General features: G+C 38.6%; 1 protein-coding gene across 1 annotated transcript in view; it reads left to right on the top strand.

The window, feature by feature from the left end:
• The first annotated feature begins 477 nt into the window (after positions 1–477).
• The window catches only part of FMO5 (flavin containing dimethylaniline monoxygenase 5), a 30,864-nt gene continuing 7,365 nt past the window's right edge, over positions 478–23,976 (top strand). The window contains exons 1-6 of the mRNA XM_068540625.1: positions 478–631; positions 11,304–11,492; positions 13,454–13,616; positions 15,685–15,827; positions 18,613–18,812; positions 21,982–22,334. Coding sequence (XP_068396726.1) covers positions 497–631; positions 11,304–11,492; positions 13,454–13,616; positions 15,685–15,827; positions 18,613–18,812; positions 21,982–22,334 — 1,183 coding nt within the window. The 5' untranslated portion in view covers positions 478–496. The remainder of the gene's footprint in view (positions 632–11,303; positions 11,493–13,453; positions 13,617–15,684; positions 15,828–18,612; positions 18,813–21,981; positions 22,335–23,976) is intronic.

Raw genomic sequence — 23,976 nt, 5'->3', positions numbered from 1 at the left:
AGAGCAGGTTTGGCCCACGTTTTATCCCCTCTGTGGGGGTAATGAATGCTGCTGAGTGGGCGGTGTGTTGGCTGAAAGGAGGTGGAGCTGAACAGCCCCTCCACATTGGCTATTGCTGCTGTTTGTACTTTGTTGCTTTACATTTCTTTGCAAAGAGCTGAAAGTGCAGTGCCCTCCAGATCGCAGCTGAAGGATCTGCCAGTGTTGGGGCAAAGGCAGCGAGGTCGGGTACCGCAGCAGAGCTTTCAGCTCTGGGTCTCAGCTCTGGGTCTTCCAGACACAGGGCTCGCCCATCCAAGGTGTAGTAGTTCCCGGTGGTCCACGAGGACACTGGAATCTGGCTTCCCCAAAGGCACCTGCTGTTGCAGCATTTATCTAAATGCCACATTCAAGCTCTTCTTTGAAAGGTGTTAACTGATGTGTGCTTTCTGTCTTTTGTCATCCTTTCTTTAGGACAGGTTACACTGACGCAGCCCGGTGAAGATCTCTGGAGACCATGACTAAGAAAAGAATTGCTGTGATTGGGGGAGGAGTGAGTGGGCTCACGTCTATCAAGTGCTGCCTGGAAGAAGGCTTGGAGCCCGTCTGCTTTGAAGGGACTGATGACATCGGAGGGCTGTGGAGGTTTCAGGTAAATCTCCTGGTTCCTTAATACTTGGAACTCTCGCCGTAACTAGGTGCATAAGATATTTTACCTCGTGTCAGGAAGTATGACGGGCTTCACAGTGATTAAACCTGCCAGACTTCAACATGCTGACCTCTTCTCAGCAGCCATCACCTCAGGTTCTATGCAGGTTCCTCTTTCCCTACTCTGGCAGCAAAATGGGACTCAGCTATCACTCGTTTTTTCCTTTACTGATGTCTGTGAAAATGGCACAGAGATCATTTTCATTTACAGATCTTCCTTGATTTACAATGAGGTTACATCTTGATGAGCCCATCGTAAATTGAAAATATCCTGTTACAAATGTTTTTAATACACCTAACCTACCTAACACCATAGCTGAGCCTAGCCTACCTTAAACGTGCTCAAAACAATTACGTTAGCCTACAGTCAGGCAAAATCATCTCACACAAAGCCTATTTTATAATAAAGTGTCGAATAGCTCATGTAATTTATTGAATGCTGTATTGAACATGAAAAACAGAATGGTTGTTTGGGTACAGAACGGTTGTAAGTCTATCAGTTGTTTACCGCCCTGATCCTTCCAGCTGACTGGAAGCTGCCACTGCCCAGCATCACCAGAGTATGATACAAAATATCGCTAACCGGGGACAAGATCAAAATTCAAAATTCGAAGTGTGGTTTCTATTGAATGTGTATCACTTTTGAACCATTGTAAAGTCAAAATATCACAAGTTGGGCACTGTCTGTAATGAGTTTTGCTGCTATCCAGAAAAGGGTAACAATCTTGGGGGGGGTGTAGCAGAATGGCAGACATGTAAAGTGGTTGCTCTTGGTCTGCGTTCATCGGGAAGTGATCTAGAATACTGCTTACAACTCCTTCCGGGAATCCCCTTTTTCAATCTCTTCTAACCTTACTGGTTTTTTTTCTTTTCTTTCTTACCTTCCTTCCTTTGTTGCTTCCTTCCTTCTTTACTTTAAACAATTCTCTAATGATTCTAGTGCTTGAATAGGATATAAAATCTGGCTGCCTTCCTTGCTTTGCACTTTTCCTTCACTTGAGAAATCAAAGCAGTAGTCCTGTCTTCAGGGAAGGGCAGAGGGCACCTGCAACTGGGTTTTCTTGTCCTTGCATAGACTCAGTTTTAAAGTTGAGTTGCTTTAATATGCACACCCAGCCCTGCAACTTGTTACTAACAGTTAAGGTATCTTCTTACTTAAATGATAGTTAAGCTTATTATATGTCAAAGAATATCACCCTCCTTAACTGATCTCCAAAGCAACATCCATTGGGTTTGCTTTTCAACTCACTTTTTAAGCCAGTGAATGGTATTAAGGTGTCCAGATTTGTTTCATATTTCACAAAATGAACACGGTGTTGGCCAGCTACTTAAAAGTGGTTTCATTCGTTCATAGCATTCCTTAGTAGAAGAGCAGTACAGTTGTTTTGCATCTTGGCTCTGCCTTGGGGACTAACTCTATTTGACAATCGTCCTTATTCGGATCTAGGGCGGATACCCCTTAGCACACCACCCATGCCTCGGTCACAATCAGTCTTGGGCATGGGCTGAAAAGACTGTTAATAAATATTTTGTAATCAATAGAAAATTTTACTTTTGAAATCCAGCCCAACATAGTGTAGAGGTTAAGAGCACCTCTACTTTGTCTGGGTTCAAATCCTACTGTGACCTTGGGGAAACCCATTAAACCTCTCTGTACCTCTGTGTTGTCATCTTAAAAACTGGTACCCACTTCATAGAGTTATTGTGGGGATTAAGTGAATGAATAATTATGTCATGACTAATAACAGTGGCACAATAATTGCTAAACATCAGTTATTATTCAGTAGGCCTAGAGTGTGGCCCACACATTTGGTGTCTGGTAAGCATCCTAGCCAGGTCTGGCAACTACTGACCAGGTATGAAATTAGTGAAAGGTCCACCATCCTACCTGATTATCAGGTTTTATTTCCAAAGTGATTTAAACTTCTTCTCTGTTAAAGACCCAATTTGGAGTTTTTCTGATTATACCCTTGGTAAAATTTCAACACCTTATAAACTGCTTCCTTGAAAATAAATGTGCTATATTTCATTATAACATTCTGACTTCTGTTAAGACAGACCACATCTGTGTCTATATATTATATATAACATACATATATTTTACATATATTATACACACACACACACACACAAACACCACTATATCTCTAGAGCCACGGGTGATGCCTGGCATATATTAGGCACCAAATATATTTACATTTTATAAATGAATCCTAGAGAAGCAAAATATCTTGGGTGGCTGCTTAGAATGCTTGTGGAAATAGAGACCTTCATTCTCACATATTCCACAGTTACACAGTTGTGGAGCCTGAGGTATTATAAACATCCATTAATTGTGGATTAAACATGTTTTACATGCTGATGCTGATTTCCTCAAGAATTGCCTCTGAGATCTGCTTTTCTATGACCCCCTTGCTTGTTATTTGGAGTCTTCCTGTCCCCCATCCTACACCCCATAAATTTTCTGTAATTCATTGGGGATTTCATATATAGGATCATCCCAAGCGATTTGGAATTCCACCATTGCTACCGGGTGTCCAGTAAGCCACTGGGAACTCAAGGCTTCCATTTTCTCTTTCTTTTAACAGGTCTCAGGGACTCAGTATAAATTTCTTTCTTCTTGATCTCCTCATTAATGTTAGACCAGACTGATGGTGAAAAGTCGGTAGTAACGTGAGACATATCACTTCAATTTTCATACTACAATATTACTTTATGAACGAAATAGCTTAAAATGATAAATCCCTTATGAAATGCTGAGGTTTTAAGAAGTATGTAATGCTGGAAAATAATTTTTAATATTCTTTAGTCAATCTGAATTTTAAAAATCCTTAAAGTATACCAAAGCAGTGCTTCTCCAAGTTTAATGTGCACATGAATCACTGGAGCTTTTGCTGAGGTGTACATTGCGATTCATTAATCTGGGGTGGTGCCAAGATTCTATATTTCAGGTAAAGCCCCAGGTGATGTTGATGCTGCTGATCTGATAACTACAGTTCACGTAGTGAGGTTCTAAAGTGTATATGTGATACAAAGGTACCACACGGATACAATATAATGTAAAATGAGGCATATTTAATACATTTATTTAAAGTATGAAATTAAGTAATAAACACCCTTAGATGAATAGGTGTTTTTAATTCTTAAATATCAACCACCACCCCCAAAAAAAGACAACTGAATGGATACAAAAATACTTAAAAGAGGGTAACTGTAGAGCAGTGGTTGTCAGCTTTGGCTGCACCACTGAACAATCACCTGGGGAACTTTAACAAACTTTAACAAATACTGATATCAGTCCATCCAGATTCTGGTTTTATTGGCCTGGGGTGTCAATAAAGCTCTCCACTAGTTATTTCTAATGTGCAGCCAACATGGAAACCTTTGCCCTTCAGCTTTTACCCCAGCTTTCCCAGGTGATTAATGAGGATGACATTGCATCTTTAAAACAAAATCGATAACAGTTCATTGAACAAACATTTCTGAAGCTCAGACTATGTTAGAGGGTGTGGAGATACAGAGTTATATAACCTCCTGCCACTGCCCTCAGGCATTCTGCAGTTTAGCTAAGGATGTATGGAGAAAGGACTTCTGAGGTGGATGGGATAAACTCTGGTGCCCTGAGCTTTCCGGGGCCAGCACACCACCTCTTACCAGCAGATCTCAACCTTGTCTACACATTAGACAAGGAGCAATTAAAACAGGGTCTCTGGGAGTAAGGACCAGGCATTAGTATTTTAGAGTTCCCCAAATGAGTCCAGTGTGAAGACAATGATGTGAACAACAGTCCTAAGACAGCTTCTGTCCCACGGGATTCTGAGAGTCTGTCAAAGCAACAGAAGTTCCACACTCTTCTCACTCCTCCCACTGAAGGGGAGTCATTTTTCTCCTTTCTTCTGCCCTTACTATTGCCTCCAATCCCTTCAGTTCCAATTACACTACCCTTCGTCCCTGGTTCTCTCTTTTCTCGTATGAACTTCCTACTCAATGCGAGTCATGTGCTTAGGCAGGAAATAGAATCAAGGCACATCTCTAGAGGTCAGATTATTCGCTGATGGTAGGAAATACTAAAATGCAGGAGCAGAAGCTTCTTTTTCCACTCACTGACCCAGTACTGCTCTGCCCTCACTCTCTTTTATAAAGCAGTGAGTTGACAGTGATGAACACCACCTAGGATCCAATCAGGTGTTTAGAAGGGCTTGAAGGTTTTTGTTGACACACAATAACACTTCGTTGTCTTAGTTACTTGAAAAAGAATACAAATATATGATTATTGTCACGGGGTAAGATCTGTGATTCATTTAGCTTAGTGACCCCAACAGACCTGCTGTGGAAAGCATGGCTCTACTCCTTGTACTAAACTTTGAACCCTTGGAAAACAGGGACAGACTTGTATTTTTTAGCATTAATATAGTGTTTTTATTACAGAGGGACTTTAGAAATATCTACTGAATGAATGAATGAAGTCAAATTTAATAGTTAGGAATGTGTCTACCCCTGCCCCCTCAAACATCTTGGTTCCAAAAGGACACTACCACTCATTAATTTAATTTTTTAAAAAAAACGTGCTATGTACAAACAACATGTTTAAATAAACTTTGAATTTTAGAACTGTGTTAGATTTACAGAATTATTAGGAAGATAGTACAGAGTTCCCATATACCCCATGCCCAGATATTATTAACATCTTACATTAGCATGACACATTTGTCCTGATTAATGAACCAGTATTGATACATTATTATTAATTGAAGTCCATGCTTTATTCAGATTTACTTAGGTTTCTTTCCTAATGGCCTTTTCCTGTTCCAGTTGTTCCCATCCAGGACACCACATTACACGTAGTTGTCATGTCTCCTTAGGCTCCTCTTGGCTGTGACAATTTCTCAGACTTTCCTTGTTTTTGATGACCCTGACAGTTTTGAGGATTACTCGTTAGGTATTTTATAGAATGTCCCTCAACTGGGATTTGCCTGATGTTTTCATCATGGTTAGACTGGAGTTATGAATTTTGGGGAGGAAGACCTTAGAGGTAAAGTGCTATTCTTATCACATCATATCAATGGTACATACTATCAAACTTATCACACTGATTGATGTTAACCTTGACGACCTGGCTTGAGATGGTGTTTATCAGGGTTTGCCACTGTAAAGTTGCTCTTTTTTTTCTCCCTTGTCATACTATACTCTTTGGAAGAAAGTCACTATGCACAGTCCACACTTAAGGTCAAAGTTGGCTATTCTAAGCCTCTTTTTTTTCCACATGAATTTTAGAATTAGTTTGTCAATATCTACAAAATAGTTAGCTGGGATGTTGATTGGGGTTGCGTTGAATCTACGAATCAAGTTGGGAAAATTGACATCTTAACGATAATGAGTCTTCCAATCTATGAGCACAGCATATCTTTCCATTTATTTATATCTTTGATTTTCTTCTTCTGTGTTTTATGGTATCTGCATATAAGTCTCACACATATTTTGTTAGATTTTTACCTAAGCATTTAATTTGGGTAGTGTTATTATAAATAGTATTTTTTTTTTAATTTCAAAGTTCAATTTTTCATTTCTGGTATATAGGAAGGTAATTGACTTTTGTATATTAACCTTGTATCTTGCAACCCTGCTAAAATTGCTTATTAGTTCCAGGAATTTTTTTTTTTTTTACTTCTTTGCAATCTTCTACATAGACAGTCATATTATCTGTGAATAAAAATCATTTTATTTATTCCTTCCCAATCTGTATACTTTTATTTCCATTTCTTATCTTATTACATTAGTTAGGATTTCTAGTACAGTGTTGAATAGAAGTGTAAGCGAGACTATCCTTAACATGTTCTTAATTTTATGGGGAAATTGTCCATTTTCTCACTATTAAGTATGCTGTTAGCTGCAGGTATTTTGTAGATGTTCTTTATCAAATTGAAGATGTTTCCCTCTATTCCTAGTTTGCTGAAGGTTTTTAACATGAAGGTGTAGTATAAACAACATTTCTACAAAAATAAAAGAAAAAATCATACCTCCTTAATAAATCAATTTGTTTTTCCTACTTTCAAGTTTTATTGATTTAAAATAAATAACAGGGGAGAGATTATACAATGTGTAATTATATAAATATGGGTAGACATAGGTATACAGTTGCCCTAGGCATACATAATATTATATACTTGGTGATTGGAATGTGACCTGAATTTTGTAATATTACTTTTTCCACTTAAAGTTATATCATAGGCCATTTTCAATGTTTCTACACAGATTTCAAAATCATAGTTTTAAGTATCTCCAAATTCAATCTCTATAATTCACCCATTAATTCATTTCAAAGCATTTATTATGCATCCACTATATATGAGGTACTGTTTTGATGATAGAGATGCAAAAAATAAGACACAAATTCTACTTTTGGGTACCTCACAGTCATAGAAACAAATGCAGAATATCGTGTGTTCTAAGTTGCCTTGATGGCAATATGAGTGGAGAGTCTTGGCAGCTTGGAGGTTGAATGGGGCATTTAACTCAGTGGAGAGAACAAGAAATACTTCTCCAAAGAAGTGACACTTGATGTAACTTTTGAATGATAGATAGGAATTTTCCAAATGAAGAAGCAGTACTGTAGTGTTACAAAAGTTTAAAGTTGTGAAAGAGTCTGGAATGTTTCAACAACAATTTAATGACTCAGAAGCTTGAAGTTAACTAAATGAAGATAAAAAGGTAGATTGGAATAGATTGTGAAATATGCTGAGTTTCAAAATAAGAAATTTGCTTTTCCAAATGGAATCAGTAGAGCCCATGAAGCAGTGGGGTGACAGGGTCTGCTTTGAATTTAGCAGGATACTTAAGGAGTGGTGTAGAAGGTAAATTCTGAATCATATTGAGATACCGTAATCTACTAAACTCTTTTCCTGTTGGGGGAGTGGGGCATTTTAAGTGGTTTCTAATTAATAGGTATTTTAAATACTATAAAATGAATATCTCTATGCATTTGATTTTATATTATTTTGCAATTTTCCTTACAACAAATTTTTGTGAATAAGATTAAAATATCTTATTCAACTGTTTTTAAATGAATTTTGATGTATTTCATTAGTTTGTTATGCGTTATGTAAATTTACTTCCTGTTTCTATATGTACCTTTCTCAATATAATTCAACATACGTCTATTAAATATCTACTAAGTGGTATTTATAATTTTATATGCTGTAGGAAGGATCATGAATACAAGTCAAGGGGCTTACAGTCTAGTTGGGGAGATAAAGAATAGACTCTAAGACATTACGGAGGTCTTTGAATCCTAAGCTGAAAAATATAAACTAGAGAAAATGGGGCAGTATACAAAATTTTAATTAGGACAGAGATACAACCATACCCTAGAAAGAACACTTTGGTTGAAGTAGGTAGGATAGATTAGAAGAGACTTGTAAAAACATCATTAGCAGCCAAAGGGAATGAGATCTTGAAGGATGGGGCAGAGAAATGGGAATGATCAATTCAGGATTCTGAAATTGAAAAAGTCTTCTCTAAATATGGGAGGAAAATCATCTCTAATGTGGGCAAAGCCAGTGAACACTCTCCTTTGTGGCCATTTAATGTTCAACAATACCCAGCATCCAAATATCTATTTCTGGAACAAAAAGAGAAGAGGGGGTCCAAATTGGTTAAGGTAATTTTCCATAATCAAAACAGTTTTGTTTTTTTTTTTTTAGAAAGAAATCCTAAGTTATTTATTTATTTATTTATGGCTGTGTTGGGTCTTCGTCTCTGTGCGGGGGCTTTCTCTAGTCGCGGCAAGCGGGGGCCACTCTTCATCGCAGTGCGCGGGCCTCTCACTATGGCGGCCTCTCCCGTTGCGGAGCACAGGCTCCGGACGCGCAGGCTCAGCAGTTGTGGCTCACGGGCCCAGTTGCTCCGCGGCATGTGGGATCTTCCCAGACCAGGGCTCGAACCCGTGTCCCCTGCATTGGCAGGCAGACTCTCAACCACTGCACCACCAGGGAAGCCCTCAAAACAGTTTTTAAAAAGTCTAATAGAGTTGAAAAGTCATGGTTTGTGATATCTCAGTGACAGGCTAATATAACAATCTGGGTAGATACTGCTTTATTTTATGTGATCACTACAACACTCCCATGAGGTAGTTATTAGAAGTTTTTGAGGAAGCAAAGAAGTTAAACTTGATGGGGGAAGAACAGTGAACTGGGGTTTGATATCAGCTAGATCAATGCTTCTCAGCTTTCAGATGCATCTGAAACTCTTGAGGACTTTGTTAAAAGGCAGGTTCCGATTCAGTAGGTCTGGGGTGGGGCCTGAGATTCTGCATTTCTAACAATCTCCCAAGTGATGCCCCTGCTGCTAGTCCACAGATCCTACTTTAGGTAGCAAAGATCTGGAGCAGTGGGTCTCAAAATTGCAGTGAATTTTGTTGGGCATTAAATGGTTCTGAGACCAATTCCAATGTGTGTGTGTGTGCGTGGGTGGCGGGTGGTCCCCAGACACCAACAAACAATTCTCAACACTAGCAGGATGTCCAAGAATTCAACTCAATTCTGATGCCTATCTAACCAGAGACAGCGTCATATTCCACAGATTGAGGGCTCAGTTCTACAAGACTGCCCCCTCGAACCCACTTCAGACACCAGTCATAAGCCCAAGTTATTACCTGGGCTTCTGACCAACCAGCTACAGATTGGAGGTTCCAACGACCCCCTCCTTGGATTTGGACTTCAGATGCCAGTCTCAGGTCCAGGTTGTTTGTTACCTATACCTCTGACCAACTGACTATAAATCAGAAATTCCCATGACCCCCCACCCCCTCCCCTTGGGTTTGATTAATTTGCTAGGGCAGCTCACAGAACACAGGAAACCCATTTAGTCACTAGGTTACCGGTTTGTAATAAAAGAATATAATTTAGGAACAGGCAAATGAAAGAGATACATAGGGAAAAGGACACTGAGCTTCCATACACTCTCCAGGCACACCGCTCTCCCCTAATCTCTTCGGTTCACCAACCTGGAAGCTCCCTGAACCCCCTTCTTTTAGGTTATTATAGAGGCTTCATGACATAGGCATGATTGATTAAATCATTGGGCATTGGCTATTGATTCAACTTCCAGCCCCTGTCCCCTCCCCAGAGATCAGGGGATAGGCAACTGAAAGTTACAACCCTCTAATCACAGGGTTTGCTCCATTGGCAACCATCCCCCATCCTTAGTTGCTTTCTAAAAGTCAGCATATTAACATAACAAAGGGCACTTTTTATCATTCTCAACACTTAGGAAATTAGGAGAGTTTTGGGAGCTCTGAGCTAGGAACTGTGGAGAAAGACCAAATATATATGAGAAATATATTTTGACCATCTGGATGACCAAATATATATTTCCTATAAATCACAATATTGCAGGCATTTAGCTTATTTCATTTTTATGTTATAAATAATGCTATCATTAACATCCTTTAACATAAATCTTTGTCTACAATGCTGAATCTTTCTTTAAAAGGCTAAGTTGCAAGGGTTTCATATTCTTGCCACACTGCTGTCCAGAAAACATTGTACTAAGATCTCATTTCACCTCATTTTTGCTAACACTGAGTAATTGTCTTTTAATTTAGTAAAAACGAGGTAAAATGGGAACACATAGTGGACAGAATATAAGTTAGTACAGTGTTTCCTGGAGAACAATGTGGCAAGTGTATGAAACTCTTGAAACTTCCCAAGGCTTTGAAATATATATACTATTTAAAAGACTATTACTCAGGGCTTCCCTGGTGGCGCAGTGGTTGAGAATCTGCCTGCCAATGCAGGGGACACGGGTTCGAGCCCTGGTCTGGGAAGATCCCACATGCCGCGGAGCAACTAGGCCCGTGAGCCACAGTTACTGAGCCTGCGCGTCTTGGAGCCTGTGCTCTGCAACAAGAGAGGCCGCGATAATGAGAGGCCCGCGCACCGCGATGAAGAGTGGCCTCCACTTGCCACAACTAGAGAAAGCCCTCGCACAGAAACAAAGACCCAACACAGCCATAAATAAATAAATAAATAAAATAAACAAACCCAAAAAAAAAAAAAAAAAAAAGACTATTACTCAGATGGGCAGTTCTCACTTGGAGTCTTATGTCATGGCACTCAGGTGACAGCTGGGACTGGACGTGTGCTATGACCTCTCTGCTCACATATTTAGAACATCAGCTGGGATAACTAGAACTTCTGGGGGCTAGCTACACATCTCTCTATCCCAAACATGCTCTTCATGTGGCTAGCTCGGGCTTCCTCACAGGATGGTGGTCTCAGGGTAGCTGGACTTCTTACGTGGCTGCTGACTTCCACCAGAGCAAGCTTTCTAAGAGACCCAGACAGAAGCTGCAAGACTACCTATCACTTAGTCTTGGAAGCCATTCAGTATCATTCCAACTGCATGCTGTTGGTCAAAAGCAAGTCATAAAGACAATTTAGATTCAAGGGGAAGAGACTGCATGAAGGCACAAATACTGGGAGATGTGAAGGGTTGTGGGGAGGGGACTTTTCTTTAATTGGCATTTCTTTCAGAAAACATTTTCAAATGTTTGTTGGCTGTTTATAAACCATGACCTTAATTCTCAAGTTGCTATGAATGCTTTTTATTTACTGCAGGAAGAACCTGAAGAAGGAAGGGCCAGTATTTACAAGTCACTGATCATCAACACTTCTAAGGAGATGATGTGCTTCAGTGACTATCCCATCCCAGATCACTATCCTAACTTCATGCACAACTCCCAGGTCCTGGAGTATTTCAGGATGTATGCCAAAGAATTTGACCTTCTAAAGTACATTCGATTTAAGGTAGGGAATTTCGTGGGTATCTCTGTGTTCAGAGTTTCAAGTAAATGAATAACTGTTCTCATTTACCAGTGCTCATGTATAGATTGGTTTGATATGCTCATGTATCTATCCTATCCAGACAGATTCTACTCTGTCTTCTCTGTGTCTGAAAATATTCATGGAAAGGTCCCTCTTCTATATATTTTGACTGCAGATCCAGGAAGCCACCTTCATTTCATTGCCTTCATTCTATATCATTTGATTACAATAAAACAATGAAGGGAACTGACAGGTATGGGAACTTAAAAACCTTCTGGTTCCACAACTTGTTCCACAACTTCCTGCTTAGCCCTTTTATACTTTCTGAAGTACTTTCCAGTGCATTATTTATGTGATCACAACAACCCAGTAAAGCAGATATTGAAAAGTTATGAGGGAACAAATAAGTTAACTCTGGTGTAGAGGGAGGAACATTGAATTGGGAAACAAAAACTTGAATTCTAGTCTTTGCTCTACCACTAATCAACTTGTGACTTCAGACAAGTAAGTTCCTCAATGTTGATGTGTCTTAAGTTTATTTGTAAAACAAGAGGATTGTACTAGATCACGTCAGTGATTCCTTCCTGCTATAAAGTCTTCTGCGTTATTTCTATCATTCTAAACCATGACCATAAAATAATCGATATTTCTAACAGCTGGCAAAAAGCTGAAATCTTCTACCTTCTGATCATTCTACTAAATCATGACTTTCTCTTTAACAACAAAATTTAAATGGCAATATCCAGTGACGACTTCCAAAGTCAGTCATTTACAGCCTAGTGGTCCTTCTCTTCACTTGTTTAAACACTTATTGAACAGGTTTGTTACCATACTAAGCAGTGAAGACACAAAAACAAAAACAAAAAAAACAGTGATTTCACAGTCTAGTTAAGGAGATAGAATAATGAAAAGAAATTTCATTGTAAACATAATTATAAAAATAAAGAGCTACAGAGTGATAAATGCCACTGAAATCTATACATTGCAGCTCAGAGGAGGGACACAGCCCATCAGGGCATGAGGCATCAGGCACCTGGGAATTTTTCTTAGAGGAGATAATACCAAGCTAAATGTTGAAGGGTGAGTATCTCCAAATGAAGAAAGAGTAAAAGGATGATCCAGGCAGAAGCACCAGCTTGTGTAAAAACAAGAACATGATAGAGAGGAACTATAAATAGTATAGGATGTCTCAGGTATACAAGAGGGGTATCTCTACTAGTCAACCAAGACATTATGGTCATAAACCCTAGAAGCACAGGAACACATTTTTAATGTTTCCTTAAGCTGGGTAGAGTAACCCATATTTATGATTATTTTTTAAAGCTAAAAATTGTGCCACTGACTATCCCACCTCACACCTCCTTTCTTTATAGTTACTTGTAAAATGGGCATTTATGGCAGTCAAAGAGAGGTTCACTTACATAAAATATGAGCCACTGAGATGTTTTTCTACTCTATTAGGAAAGGGAGCCCTCTAGCTCAGTCACAAGTTTAAGGCCAGACAGTGAGAACAGGACTTGAGGTAAGAAGGCATCAGAGAGTCTCAGGATGTATGGGGATATGGGGAGGAATAGGCATTTAGTGCCTGGAGTGTCTCAGAAGCACAAGAGAAGCCCAAACTTTATTCAAGTATCACATTGCCTTAGGGTATGGTCCAAGAGAACTAGTAATCTGCACTTTTCTAGACGCAGAGGAGAGTGCAACATTAGTCTGCCAACTCTATGTTTTATTTAGCTTGCCTCATGGAAGTTTTCTCACTCTGACCACAGCCCCAAACAAAAAAGTTCTGATTTGTGGAGTATGAAAACCAAATACCCCTGCATGAGGCCTGTTATGTGGTATCCGCCCTTTGTTTACCCTCTGCAAGGAGACTCCTGTCAGGGAAGATGTCCACTATATAGGCTGTGGTTATAGTCTCCTGTGGCTACCCCTTTTCTTTTTAGACCACCGTGTGCTGTGTGAAGAAGCAGCCTGATTTCTCCACTTCAGGCCAATGGGAGGTGGTCACGGAATCTGAAGGGAAAAAGGAGGTGAATGTCTTCGATGGAGTTATGGTTTGCACTGGCCATCACACCAATGCTTACTTACCCTTGGAAACCTTCCCTGGTAAGTAGCCTACCAGGAAGCAAGACACTTGAACTATGCCTGTGACCTGATCCCTAAAGAATGGGAGGATTGTGGTCTGAGTGATTCCTACCTTGGGATGAAATAAGGCTTATCTTAATTCTGCATATTCTCCTGAAAGATGTTGGGGTAACTTGTATTAATACTATTTAGGATGTAGAGATAACAGTAATTTGGGGGACTAGAGGAAAATTAGAAGGTTCTATATTTAGTTTCACAATAATTTTAGTTTTTTTAAGGATAAAAAATTGATCTGCATTAGATTGAATGAGGCCTTTTTTCTTTTTAAATTTTTATTGGAGAACAGTTGATTTTAAATGTTCTGTAAGGGCTTCCCTGGTGGCGCAGTGGTTGAGAATCTGCCTGCCAATGCGGGGAACACAGGTTCGTGCCCCGGTCCGGGAAGATCCCACATGCCGCGGAGCGGGTAGGCCCGTGGGCCACAACTATGGAGCCTGCGCGTCTGGAGCCTGTGCTCCGCAAGGGAAGAGGCCGCGACAGTGAGAGGCCCGCGCACCGCGATGAAGAGTGGCGCCCTCTCGCCGCAACTGGAGAAAGCCCTCGCACAGAAACGAAGACCCAACACAGCCAAAAATAAATAAATTTATTTTAAAAAAAATGTTTTGTTAGTTTCTGCTGTACAGCAAAGTGAATTCATTATACATATACATATATCCACTCTTTTTTAGATTCTTTTCTCATATAGCTCATTACAGAGTACTAAGAAGCGTTCCCTGCGCTATACAGTAGGTACCTATTAGTTATCTATTTTATATATAGTAGTGTGTGTATATGTCAATCCCAGTCTACCAGTTTAGGCGTCCCCCCCACCTTTCCCCCCTGGTAACCATAAGTTTGTTTTCTACCTCTGTGAGTCTATTTCTGTTTTTTTAAATTTTTCTTTATTTTTTTATTTATGGCTGTGTTGGGTCTTCGTTTCTGTGCGAGGGCTTTCTCTAGTTGTGGCAAGCGGGGGCCACTCTTCATCACGGTGCACGGGCCTCTCACTATCGCGGCCTCTCTTGTTGCGGAGCACAGGCTCCAGACGTGCAGGCTCAATAATTGTGGCTCACGGGCCCAGTTGATCTGCGGCTATTTCTGTTTTCTAAGTAAGTTCATTTGTACCATTTTTTTAGATTCCACATGTAAGCGATATCATATATTTGTCTTTCTCCGACTTACTTCACTCAGTATGACAATCTCTAGGTCCATCCATGTTGGGGCAAATGACATTATTTTGCTCTTTTTTATTGCTGAGTAATATTCCATTGTATATTTTTACCAAATCTTCTTCAACCTGAATGAGGGCTTTTTTAGCAATCGAGGAAACAAACAGAAATACTGAGTTTCTAAGGAAGAAAATGAAGCTTAAAGAAAGAGTTTAATTACAGTCTTTGACCTGGATTTTCATTTTTGGGGGAAAAAAGCACTCTGTGTATAGTTTAGAGTATATAAGAACATATATACTCCAATTGGAATGTAAGTAGGTATTTACAGATGATGAAAAGAGGGAGTGGGGGATGGGCAAAATAGGTGAAGGGGATTAAGAGATACAAGCTACCAGTTATAAAATAAATCAGTCACACGGTTGTAATATACAGCACAAGGAATATAGTCAAAATACTGTAATACTGTAATAACTTTGTATGTTGCATAATCTATATAAATATCAAGTTACTATGTTGTACATCAAAAACTGATATAATATTATGTCAACTATACTTCAATTAAAAAAAAATAAACAGGATGAAAAGACAAAAGCGAATGGAGATTTTCTGAAGCAGTTTGGATTTGTGAGTCCACAGGTCCAAAATACTAACAGATCCTGAGTTAAGCAGACTACTTATGATAAGGAAATCACAAGGTTCCACTCTTAGGCTATGGGAAAAGGAAACAGGCAAAATATTCAGAAAGGTAAGAGAGCACCTGAGTAAAAGCAGAACATATGGAGAATATATGCATAAACTCTACACACTGCAAAAAAATAAATGATTTAACAAATGATATCAGATAAACCATCACCCAATAACTATTTTCCCTTCTCTTGCAGGAATTGAGAAGTTCAAAGGACAATACTTCCATAGTCGAGATTATAAGAATTCAGAGAGTTTCACTGGAAAGAGAGTCATTATAATTGGCATTGGGAATTCTGGAAGCGATCTGGCCGTGGAAATTAGCCATACAGCCAAGCAGGTTTGAATTAGTAAATTATTTACTTTGCTTCACCAAGGAAGCTGCAGGTGGACCCAACAGAGTGTATGGATACCTGCACACAGCCCATCAGTGCCAATGGCAAATGCAGGGCTTGGTTTCACTGCCTCATTTGGCAACATTATGATTGGTGATGTGATGGAGCCAAGATTACAAGTTAGATTCCCATCATTCATTTGGCCTCACACTAAGGAATTTGGTCATGACCACAGACTGTGCTCATAACCTCACTCAGCTGTCTCTTCAGAGTGTGCCTCTGGCTCTGAAGAAGACCAGGTGATTGCTGGGAGAGCTTGTTAGAATGCAGCATTTGGAGTGTGGATCACCTGTTGGCCAGCAGAAGTGCTATGCTCTTATCTGAAGGAAAGTGTACTCAGTCATTGAAAGCTTTTCACTCATAGGATGGTGGGGGAATTTTCCTCTTCACTCTTCATCACTCCCCGAATGGAAAAAAGAAGTCTAATCCTTCTACAGACAACATGGGTATCAGTATGAAAAGCATCCACACTGTAGCACATGCAAGCAGCTCTCCCCAGCCTTTGCATACCATTAGGTAACACAGAATAACATTCACTCTGAAGCAATTTCTATGACCTTGAGTTTTTTTGGTTTGTTTGTTCTGTTTTTTGTATCATAGCTTTTGAACTGGGAAAAAAGTATCTTAATTATAAATTCCTGAAAAAAGACATCATTGATATATTTTGTTATTCACATCTTTATTGAATTGTAACTTTGTTGGCAATAAGTAAATGTCTGGCTGTTCTTCAGTAATTTTAATTAAGCTGTGCTTCTCCACAAATTGTTTTTAAATTATTATTATTATTATTTTTTTTTTTTAGGGTTGGCATTTACTTTATTTTTATTTATTTATTTTTTTAACATCTTTATTGGAGTATAATTGCTTTACAATGGTGTGTTAGTTTCTGCTGTATAACAAAGTGAACCAGCTATACATATACATATATCCCCATATCTCTTCCGTCTTACATCTCCCTCCCTCCCACCCTCCCTATCCCACCCCAAATAGAAGTTTAATGCCACAACTGTGTGAAATGAACTTTACCCACAAACTCCATTCAATAACACTTCTTCTCAGGTCTATCCCCATCTATCCCCACAAAACTGATTTCATATATTACTCCATGAATTAATTCAATAAGCATTTATTAGGAAATAGGTATATAAACAATAAAGGGTAAAAATGTATGTGGGTGCTATGATAAAAGAATGTACAAGGTATGTGGTGGGGACCGAAGGCATGAGCTTTCTTTAATACCATTGGCTTGTTAAATGGTCAGTTATAGAGGGGCTGGGCCTTACAAGCACTGAGGAATTGTAAATTGCCAAAGAACGAGGCAGCAAGAGCGGGTGGAGGTAAGGTGGTTGTGTCTGAGAGAGCTTTGTGACCTATGTATTATTGCCACTATTTTATACATAGAGAACTTTTTAACTGAAGCTCTGAGCATTTACATTACTCGTAACCGATACTAAAAAAGTTATACACACTGCACACAAAACCATTTGATTTCTAAGACTACACACAGGCTCTTTCAACGGTGACACGTAAAAGTGCTTATTTATGATAGCAGTTAAGGTCACCATCGGTGAGAATATATTTATGAAGTACATGATTATCCCTCTGTAGACAGGTCACCTTTTAACATGAGGGCTTAGACAAAAGACCATAAAACAATGTACTTATATAGCTTACAACCCTGGAAACTATCTCCAGCGAGTTTTATAATATACAGAAAGTGATGCTTTTGCCAGGTAGTTGAATACCAAACTTTTATTAAGTGGACTTTAGCCAGCAGATAACACAGAAAGACGGACCAGCTCCCTGTGGTTCTACTTGCAATCTTCAGTTTTTCCCTTAAATAATCAATGAAACATTACTTAAGCACAGGCTTTGGAGTCAGTTAGACTTAGGTTGGAAATTCAGCTCTACCATTTAGTAGCTATATGATCTCAGGCAAGTTATTCGTCCTCTCCATGCTTCTCATCCATAAAATGGACATAACAATACCTACCTCAAGAGGCTGTTGTATTGATGAAATAAAAATATAGATAAAGGACCTAGTACAGTGACTGACAGGTTACAATTCTCAATAAAAGTAAGTGATGCTGATGATAGGCTGGGGACTAAAGGGTGTATATGCTCTACCTCCCACCTTGGAGAAAACACATTTGGAAAGATAAAAGATAAGAATATATAATATTAAATATCAATATAAATGATAAGTTTTTTCTATTACTGCAAACAATGTCAAAGGCAAAAAAAAAAAAGACAGAAGATTTCAGATCAAATGATGTCCAGTTGCTTTCAGCTTTACTGTTCCATGATTTTAAATGAGTTGGACAGGTGACAAGTGCTAGAGAAGTTCAGAAGATGGGGAGAAAATTATCAGCCAGAACGGTCAGTAGTGTCTTCATGGAGGAGGGAGACTTGATCTGGATCTTATAAATGAATAGGCTTTGGAGAATGAAGGGGATAGGGGGCTTTTCAGGGAGACATAATGACATTAAACAGAAATGCACTGGTAGTTCAGAGCAAGACATAGTCTTGGTCAGTGACTACACCAATTTAATTGTAAGCTTAGTGTTTGAGAAGAAAATGGCAGGAAATTTAAATGTATATATATATTGGCAGGGAATAAAAAGCCAGACTAATCAGTTTGAAATTCATCTTGAAGAAAATGGGTTCCCATTCCTTCAGAGAAATGAGTCAGGGAATGGCAAAAACAAACATTTTTTCCCCATGCCTCAGGTTTTCCTCAGCACCAGAAGAGGGGCTTGGATCTTCAATCGTGTCGGAGACTATGGATATCCTTTTGATGTGTTATACTCTTCTCGATTTCAATATTTTATGAAGAAGATTTGTGGTCAATCATTAGCAAATATATTTTTGGAAAAAAAGATGAACCAAAGGTTTGATCATGAAATATTTGGCCTGAAGCCTAAACACAGGTATGTTCCCAGGCTGGGAGGTGGGCAGTAACAGCCAAGGCAAAGAATAAGGACTGTTCACATAGGCTAATAGTATAGCTACCTCTATCTGTACTTTAAGCAAATCCACAGAATCTGAGATTAGATTTCTACCTTTCCCCCACAGAAGTCCAAGATCTATTGGTCTATAATTTTCAGGCTATAATTCTCCTTGGCATTAACCATTTTATCATTCCCCGAGGTACCAGTTCTTTTTACATGATGCCCAATAGCAACAACAAAATGGTAGTAGCAGGCAATGTATCATTCATTCATTCATCCAACAAACAACTGAGCATCTGTTATGAGCCAAGCATTACACTGGCATGAGAATACTGAGACTAAAGACCTAATAGTAATAGTAATACTAATAATAACACCGTACCTTTTTGAGGACTTAATATAAGACAAGCATGGTTTTAAATGAGTTACACGCATTATCTCAATTAATCCTCACAACAGTGCTATAGGTGGGTACTATTTTGATCTCCATTTTGCAGATATAAAAACTGACACTTAGAGAAACTAATTTGCCCAAGATCACACAAGTAATAAATGACAGACTCGAGAAATGGATATTTCCTTTAATACTCTAACAAGAAGACAAACAATAGACTATGATAAAGAAATGCATGGAGTGCTATGAGAGTAAGAAGGATGGGAGTTCTCACACAGCCTAGAAGGTAGACTGTGACAGCATTTCTAGAAGCTGATTCTAAATGCTGTTTTCCCCTCCAGCTTTTAATTTTTTTAATGTTTAGATTTACTTGCTATAAAATAGTAAGTACAATGAGCACCCATATACCCTTCACTTAGATTCACCTATTATTCACAGTTTACTATATTTGCTTTTTCCCTCTCCCTCTCTCTGGAGATAGATAGATCCATACATACATAGCACCCATATATACATACATATATTCATAAATTTTTTCTGAAACATTTGAGAGTAAGCTGCAGTCAATATGACACTTTACCCTACATTCTTTAGCATATATTGCCTAAGAAAAAGGGCATCCTTCTACATAAACATAATTATCACACTTAGTAAATTTAACATTGATAAAATACCATTATCTAATATAATGCATATTCACATTTTCCAAATTGTTTCAATAATATTTGTAGCTTATTTATTTATTTTTTTGGCCACACTGCATTGCTTAAAGTTTGGAGTCCTAACAACTGGAATGCCAGGGAATTTCCTGTCGCTTTTATAGTTTTAAATCCAGGGTCCTGTAAGGTATTACACCATTGTATTTAGTTGTCATATCTCTTTAATCTCTCTTAATCTGAAATAAATCTCCATTTTCTTGACATGGATTTTTGTTTTTTTTAAGAATTGAAGCCATTTGTTTTGCAGAAAGTCTCTAAATTTGGACTTTCATAGTTGTTCTTCCTCTATTATATTTAGGTTAAACAATTTTGGTGTGAATATTCATAGGTTATGTTGTACTTTCTTGGTGGATCACATCAGGAGCCATATGATAGCAGTTTATAGCATATTAATGATGTAAAATTTGACAACTTGGATTAGGTGGTCTACCAGGTTTCTCTTTTGTAAAGATGTTTCTTCCTTTGAAACTAACCAGTGGGGTGATACTTTGAGACTGTGTTCCCCAACCTTTCAGCCATTTATTTCACCCAATTATGGAAACTGTAGCATCCATAACTTTGGTGATCACAAAATAAATTGAGGCTTTATGGAATAATAAGACATAGTCAAACAAACAGGGTAAGGAAGTAGCATTCTAATTATAAATACAAGGTCTTGGAATAGCAAAAAATACATTATGCTCTGAGGCTGAACATAGTTTGGTTTGGCTGGACTATAGGCAAAGATGGAAGAGTGACTGAGTACATCTCCTGGTTCACTGGGCAGATACATGAAAATGTTTGTATGCTCTGCTAAATAAAAAGTTTAGAATGAAGACAGCCCAGAGCCACTGAAAGATTTTAAGCAAGTGAGTGACATAATAATAAATACATTTTGGAACAATCACTCCAAAAATGATGTAGAAGATAGATTGAAAGGGGATGGAGCAGGAGGCCCTAAAAGACAGCTGTAATGGCCCAGGTGAAACAGAATAAGTAAAACTATTCTGGGGATGTTAAGAGGAGAAAGGGTGGCCTTGGTGATCAGATGTAAGACTCACAGTTTTGTGGCTTGGGCAACAATGTGGATGGTGGTACTGTTAGTGAACAGGAGTAAGTTTGGAGAGAAAGATGAAATGATGAGGTTGGAATGAGAACAGAATCTGTACCTAAAGGTTTGCGTCAAAGAATTACTAAATGTAGCAAACAAGTAATACTGTTTAAACATATGTTGTTCCTAAGAAGAGGCCAGCTCTGTCTGAACATGATGGGCTGAGGATTCTCAGAGTCTGTTAACACAGGATCCAAGTATTCACACTGCTTTTAGAAAGGTCCAAGGTTCTCACCTTATCCTATGCTATTTCGAGGAAACACTACTTACCATGCCTAGAGTATCTCAAGGGAGTTCATAAAAAACCATTTGATATAAATCCTAAAATCCTAGGCTGTGTGACCTTGGACAAGCCACTTAACTTCTTTAGGCCTCAGTTTCCTCATCTATAAGACCTGGATAATGACAATTGTCCTGCCTCCTTCGTTGGGTTTGCGTGAGACTCAAATACGTTAATGTATGTAAAATCAATTTATAACTGTAAGTCACTATACACGTGTAATTTATTATACCTTTTGGAAAATGATGGTCCAAACCTAGCTCTTGGGCCTTTGAAGAGGAAAAGAGACTCAACAGAATGCTGATAGTCCAGTTCTGCATATTTCTTGATATATGGATAGAAGCTACTAGACTGTGGACTTATTATATCACTGAGAGCATTATTAGTCCTTGAGAAGCCATGCACGTACTCATCAAATAAAATAATTCTTCCCTCAGTTCTCCAACATCTTCTCTTTAAATGTCATCCAGGGTCCAACTTTTACTCTGAGATCCTTATCTTTATCAAGCTGGTATACATTAGACCTTTCCCAAATTTCATGAATAAAGGGAGACTACTAGCATATTGATTAACCACCTCAATCAAAATAGAATTTTACTTACATGGTAATGATCGTTCCCTCCCATGATCTCTCTTGATTTCTCCTTCTTTATCATCATTCACAGAGCTCTGAGTCAGCATCCAACGGTAAATGACTTTCTGCCAAATTGTATAATTTCTGGCTTGGTGAAGGTGAAATCAAACGTGAAGGAATTCACAGAGACAGCGGCCATATTTGAGGATGGCTCCAGGGAAGATGACATTGATGCTGTTATCTTTGCTACAGGCTATAGCTTTGCCTTTCCTTTTCTTGAAGATTGTGTCAAAGTAGTCAAAAACAAGATATCTCTGTATAAAAAGGTCTTCCCTCCTAACCTAGAAAAGCCAACTCTTGCAATCATAGGCTTGATCCAGCCCTTGGGTGCCATTATGCCCATTTCAGAGCTCCAAGGACGCTGGGTCACTCAAGTATTTAAAGGTAAGTGACCATGCAAGATGACTACCTAATTACTTAGTGGCTTGTTTAATTATGTTTATGTTCTTGCTTATAAATAGCTGAGACAGTATGTATGATTGTAACAGTGCCTGGCACAAAATTAGTGCTCAAAAATTAAGTTTTGAGGGAATATAAAGTAGTAATTTATAACCATGGACATATAGCAGAATCTACTAGGAAGTTTTCTGAAAATAGGCATGCTTTGCCTGGTGGTGTTTATTTAATAAGTCTCGAGTGGGGCTGACATAAGATTGTTGAGAAGATGTTCCCCAGGTGATTCCAACGTGCACTCCAGATTAAAATCCACTCATCTAGATTTTAGACAACAGATACATATTTGTGAAGCAAAAGAATTTAATCTTCTTTCATTATAGTTAGAGAAAGTCAAATATAGAAGTGCTGTGATTTCATTTCAGACAAAAATTAAGAGCTGGTTAAAGACTAGTCCAGAATGAAAAAGATTCAGCCACTCAAAGTCTTACTTTCCCCCCTTTATGTTCCCTCTTTCAGAAAGTTTTGCCTAGGAAAACATGAGAAAAAACTTTGGGGTTTGAGATAGTAGGCTCAATATGAATCAGCAGAATGATGTGGCTTCCAAAAGACTTAACTATATCTGGCATCATTAAAAAACTATAATGTCCTGGAATTTACAACTGTTCTTCCCTGAACTGGCAAGACCACACCCACAGACATTTAAAAAGTGAAACTGGAGTACATTAAAAGGAGAGAGACAAGAATGGTTAAGGGATTTGAAAATGTGCCATTTGAAGTACAACTAAAGGAGCTGGAGAGGTTTGGCCTGGAGAGGATAAGATTTAGGGGAGATATGAAAGCTCCCTTCAGATACCTGAATAGATGCCCCATGGCAGAAGGTTTTATATATTTGCTCAGTATCACTTCAAAGGGTTGAACCAGAAGCAAGGAGTGAAATTCTGAGAGTTTGCACAGTATCAGCTTAACATTAAAAATAAACTTTGACCAGGCCAATATGAAGCAGATTCAAGCCTCAAAATAGGGAGAAATCTGATGACTTTTAAGGTTCCTTCTAACAAAGAAGTCCTTTGATTCTATGGTTACTATAATAAAATTTGCTACCATTACTAATGTTTAATTAAAAATATTCAAAGTTCTTGTTGAGGGACTTCCCTGGTGGTCTAGTGGCTAAGACTCCGCATCCCCAATGCAGGGGGCCTGGGTTTGATCTCTGGTCAGGGAGCTAGATCCCACGTGCCTCAACTAAAGATCATGCATGCTGCAAAGAGGATCTTGCGTGCCACAACTAAGACCCGGCGCAGCCAAATAAATAAATAAATATTTTTTAAAAACGTTCTTATTGAAATTACAGATTCTTCTTCCCTAGTGAAGATCCTCATGGTAGCAGAGAAAAAAGAAGCAATGATGTTAGAGTTGATAGATAAAAAACTTTTCCAAATTCCCCAAAATTCTTTCATTTCTTTTTTTTTTTTTTTTTTTAAATTTTTTGGCTGTGCCGTGTGGCATGTGGTAATCATAGTTCCCCAAACAGGGATCGAACCCATGCACCGTGCAGTGGAAGCATGGAATCTTAACCTCTGGACTGCCAGGGAACTCCCAAAGTTCTTTCATTTCTTCATTCTTCATTCTT

This window comes from Eschrichtius robustus, chromosome 3, assembly GCF_028021215.1.
Source record: "Eschrichtius robustus isolate mEscRob2 chromosome 3, mEscRob2.pri, whole genome shotgun sequence".
NCBI classification, from domain to species: domain Eukaryota; kingdom Metazoa; phylum Chordata; class Mammalia; order Artiodactyla; family Eschrichtiidae; genus Eschrichtius; species Eschrichtius robustus.
The sequence above is the reverse complement of the archived record's forward strand: the minus strand, read 5'-3'. Positions and strand labels throughout refer to the sequence as shown.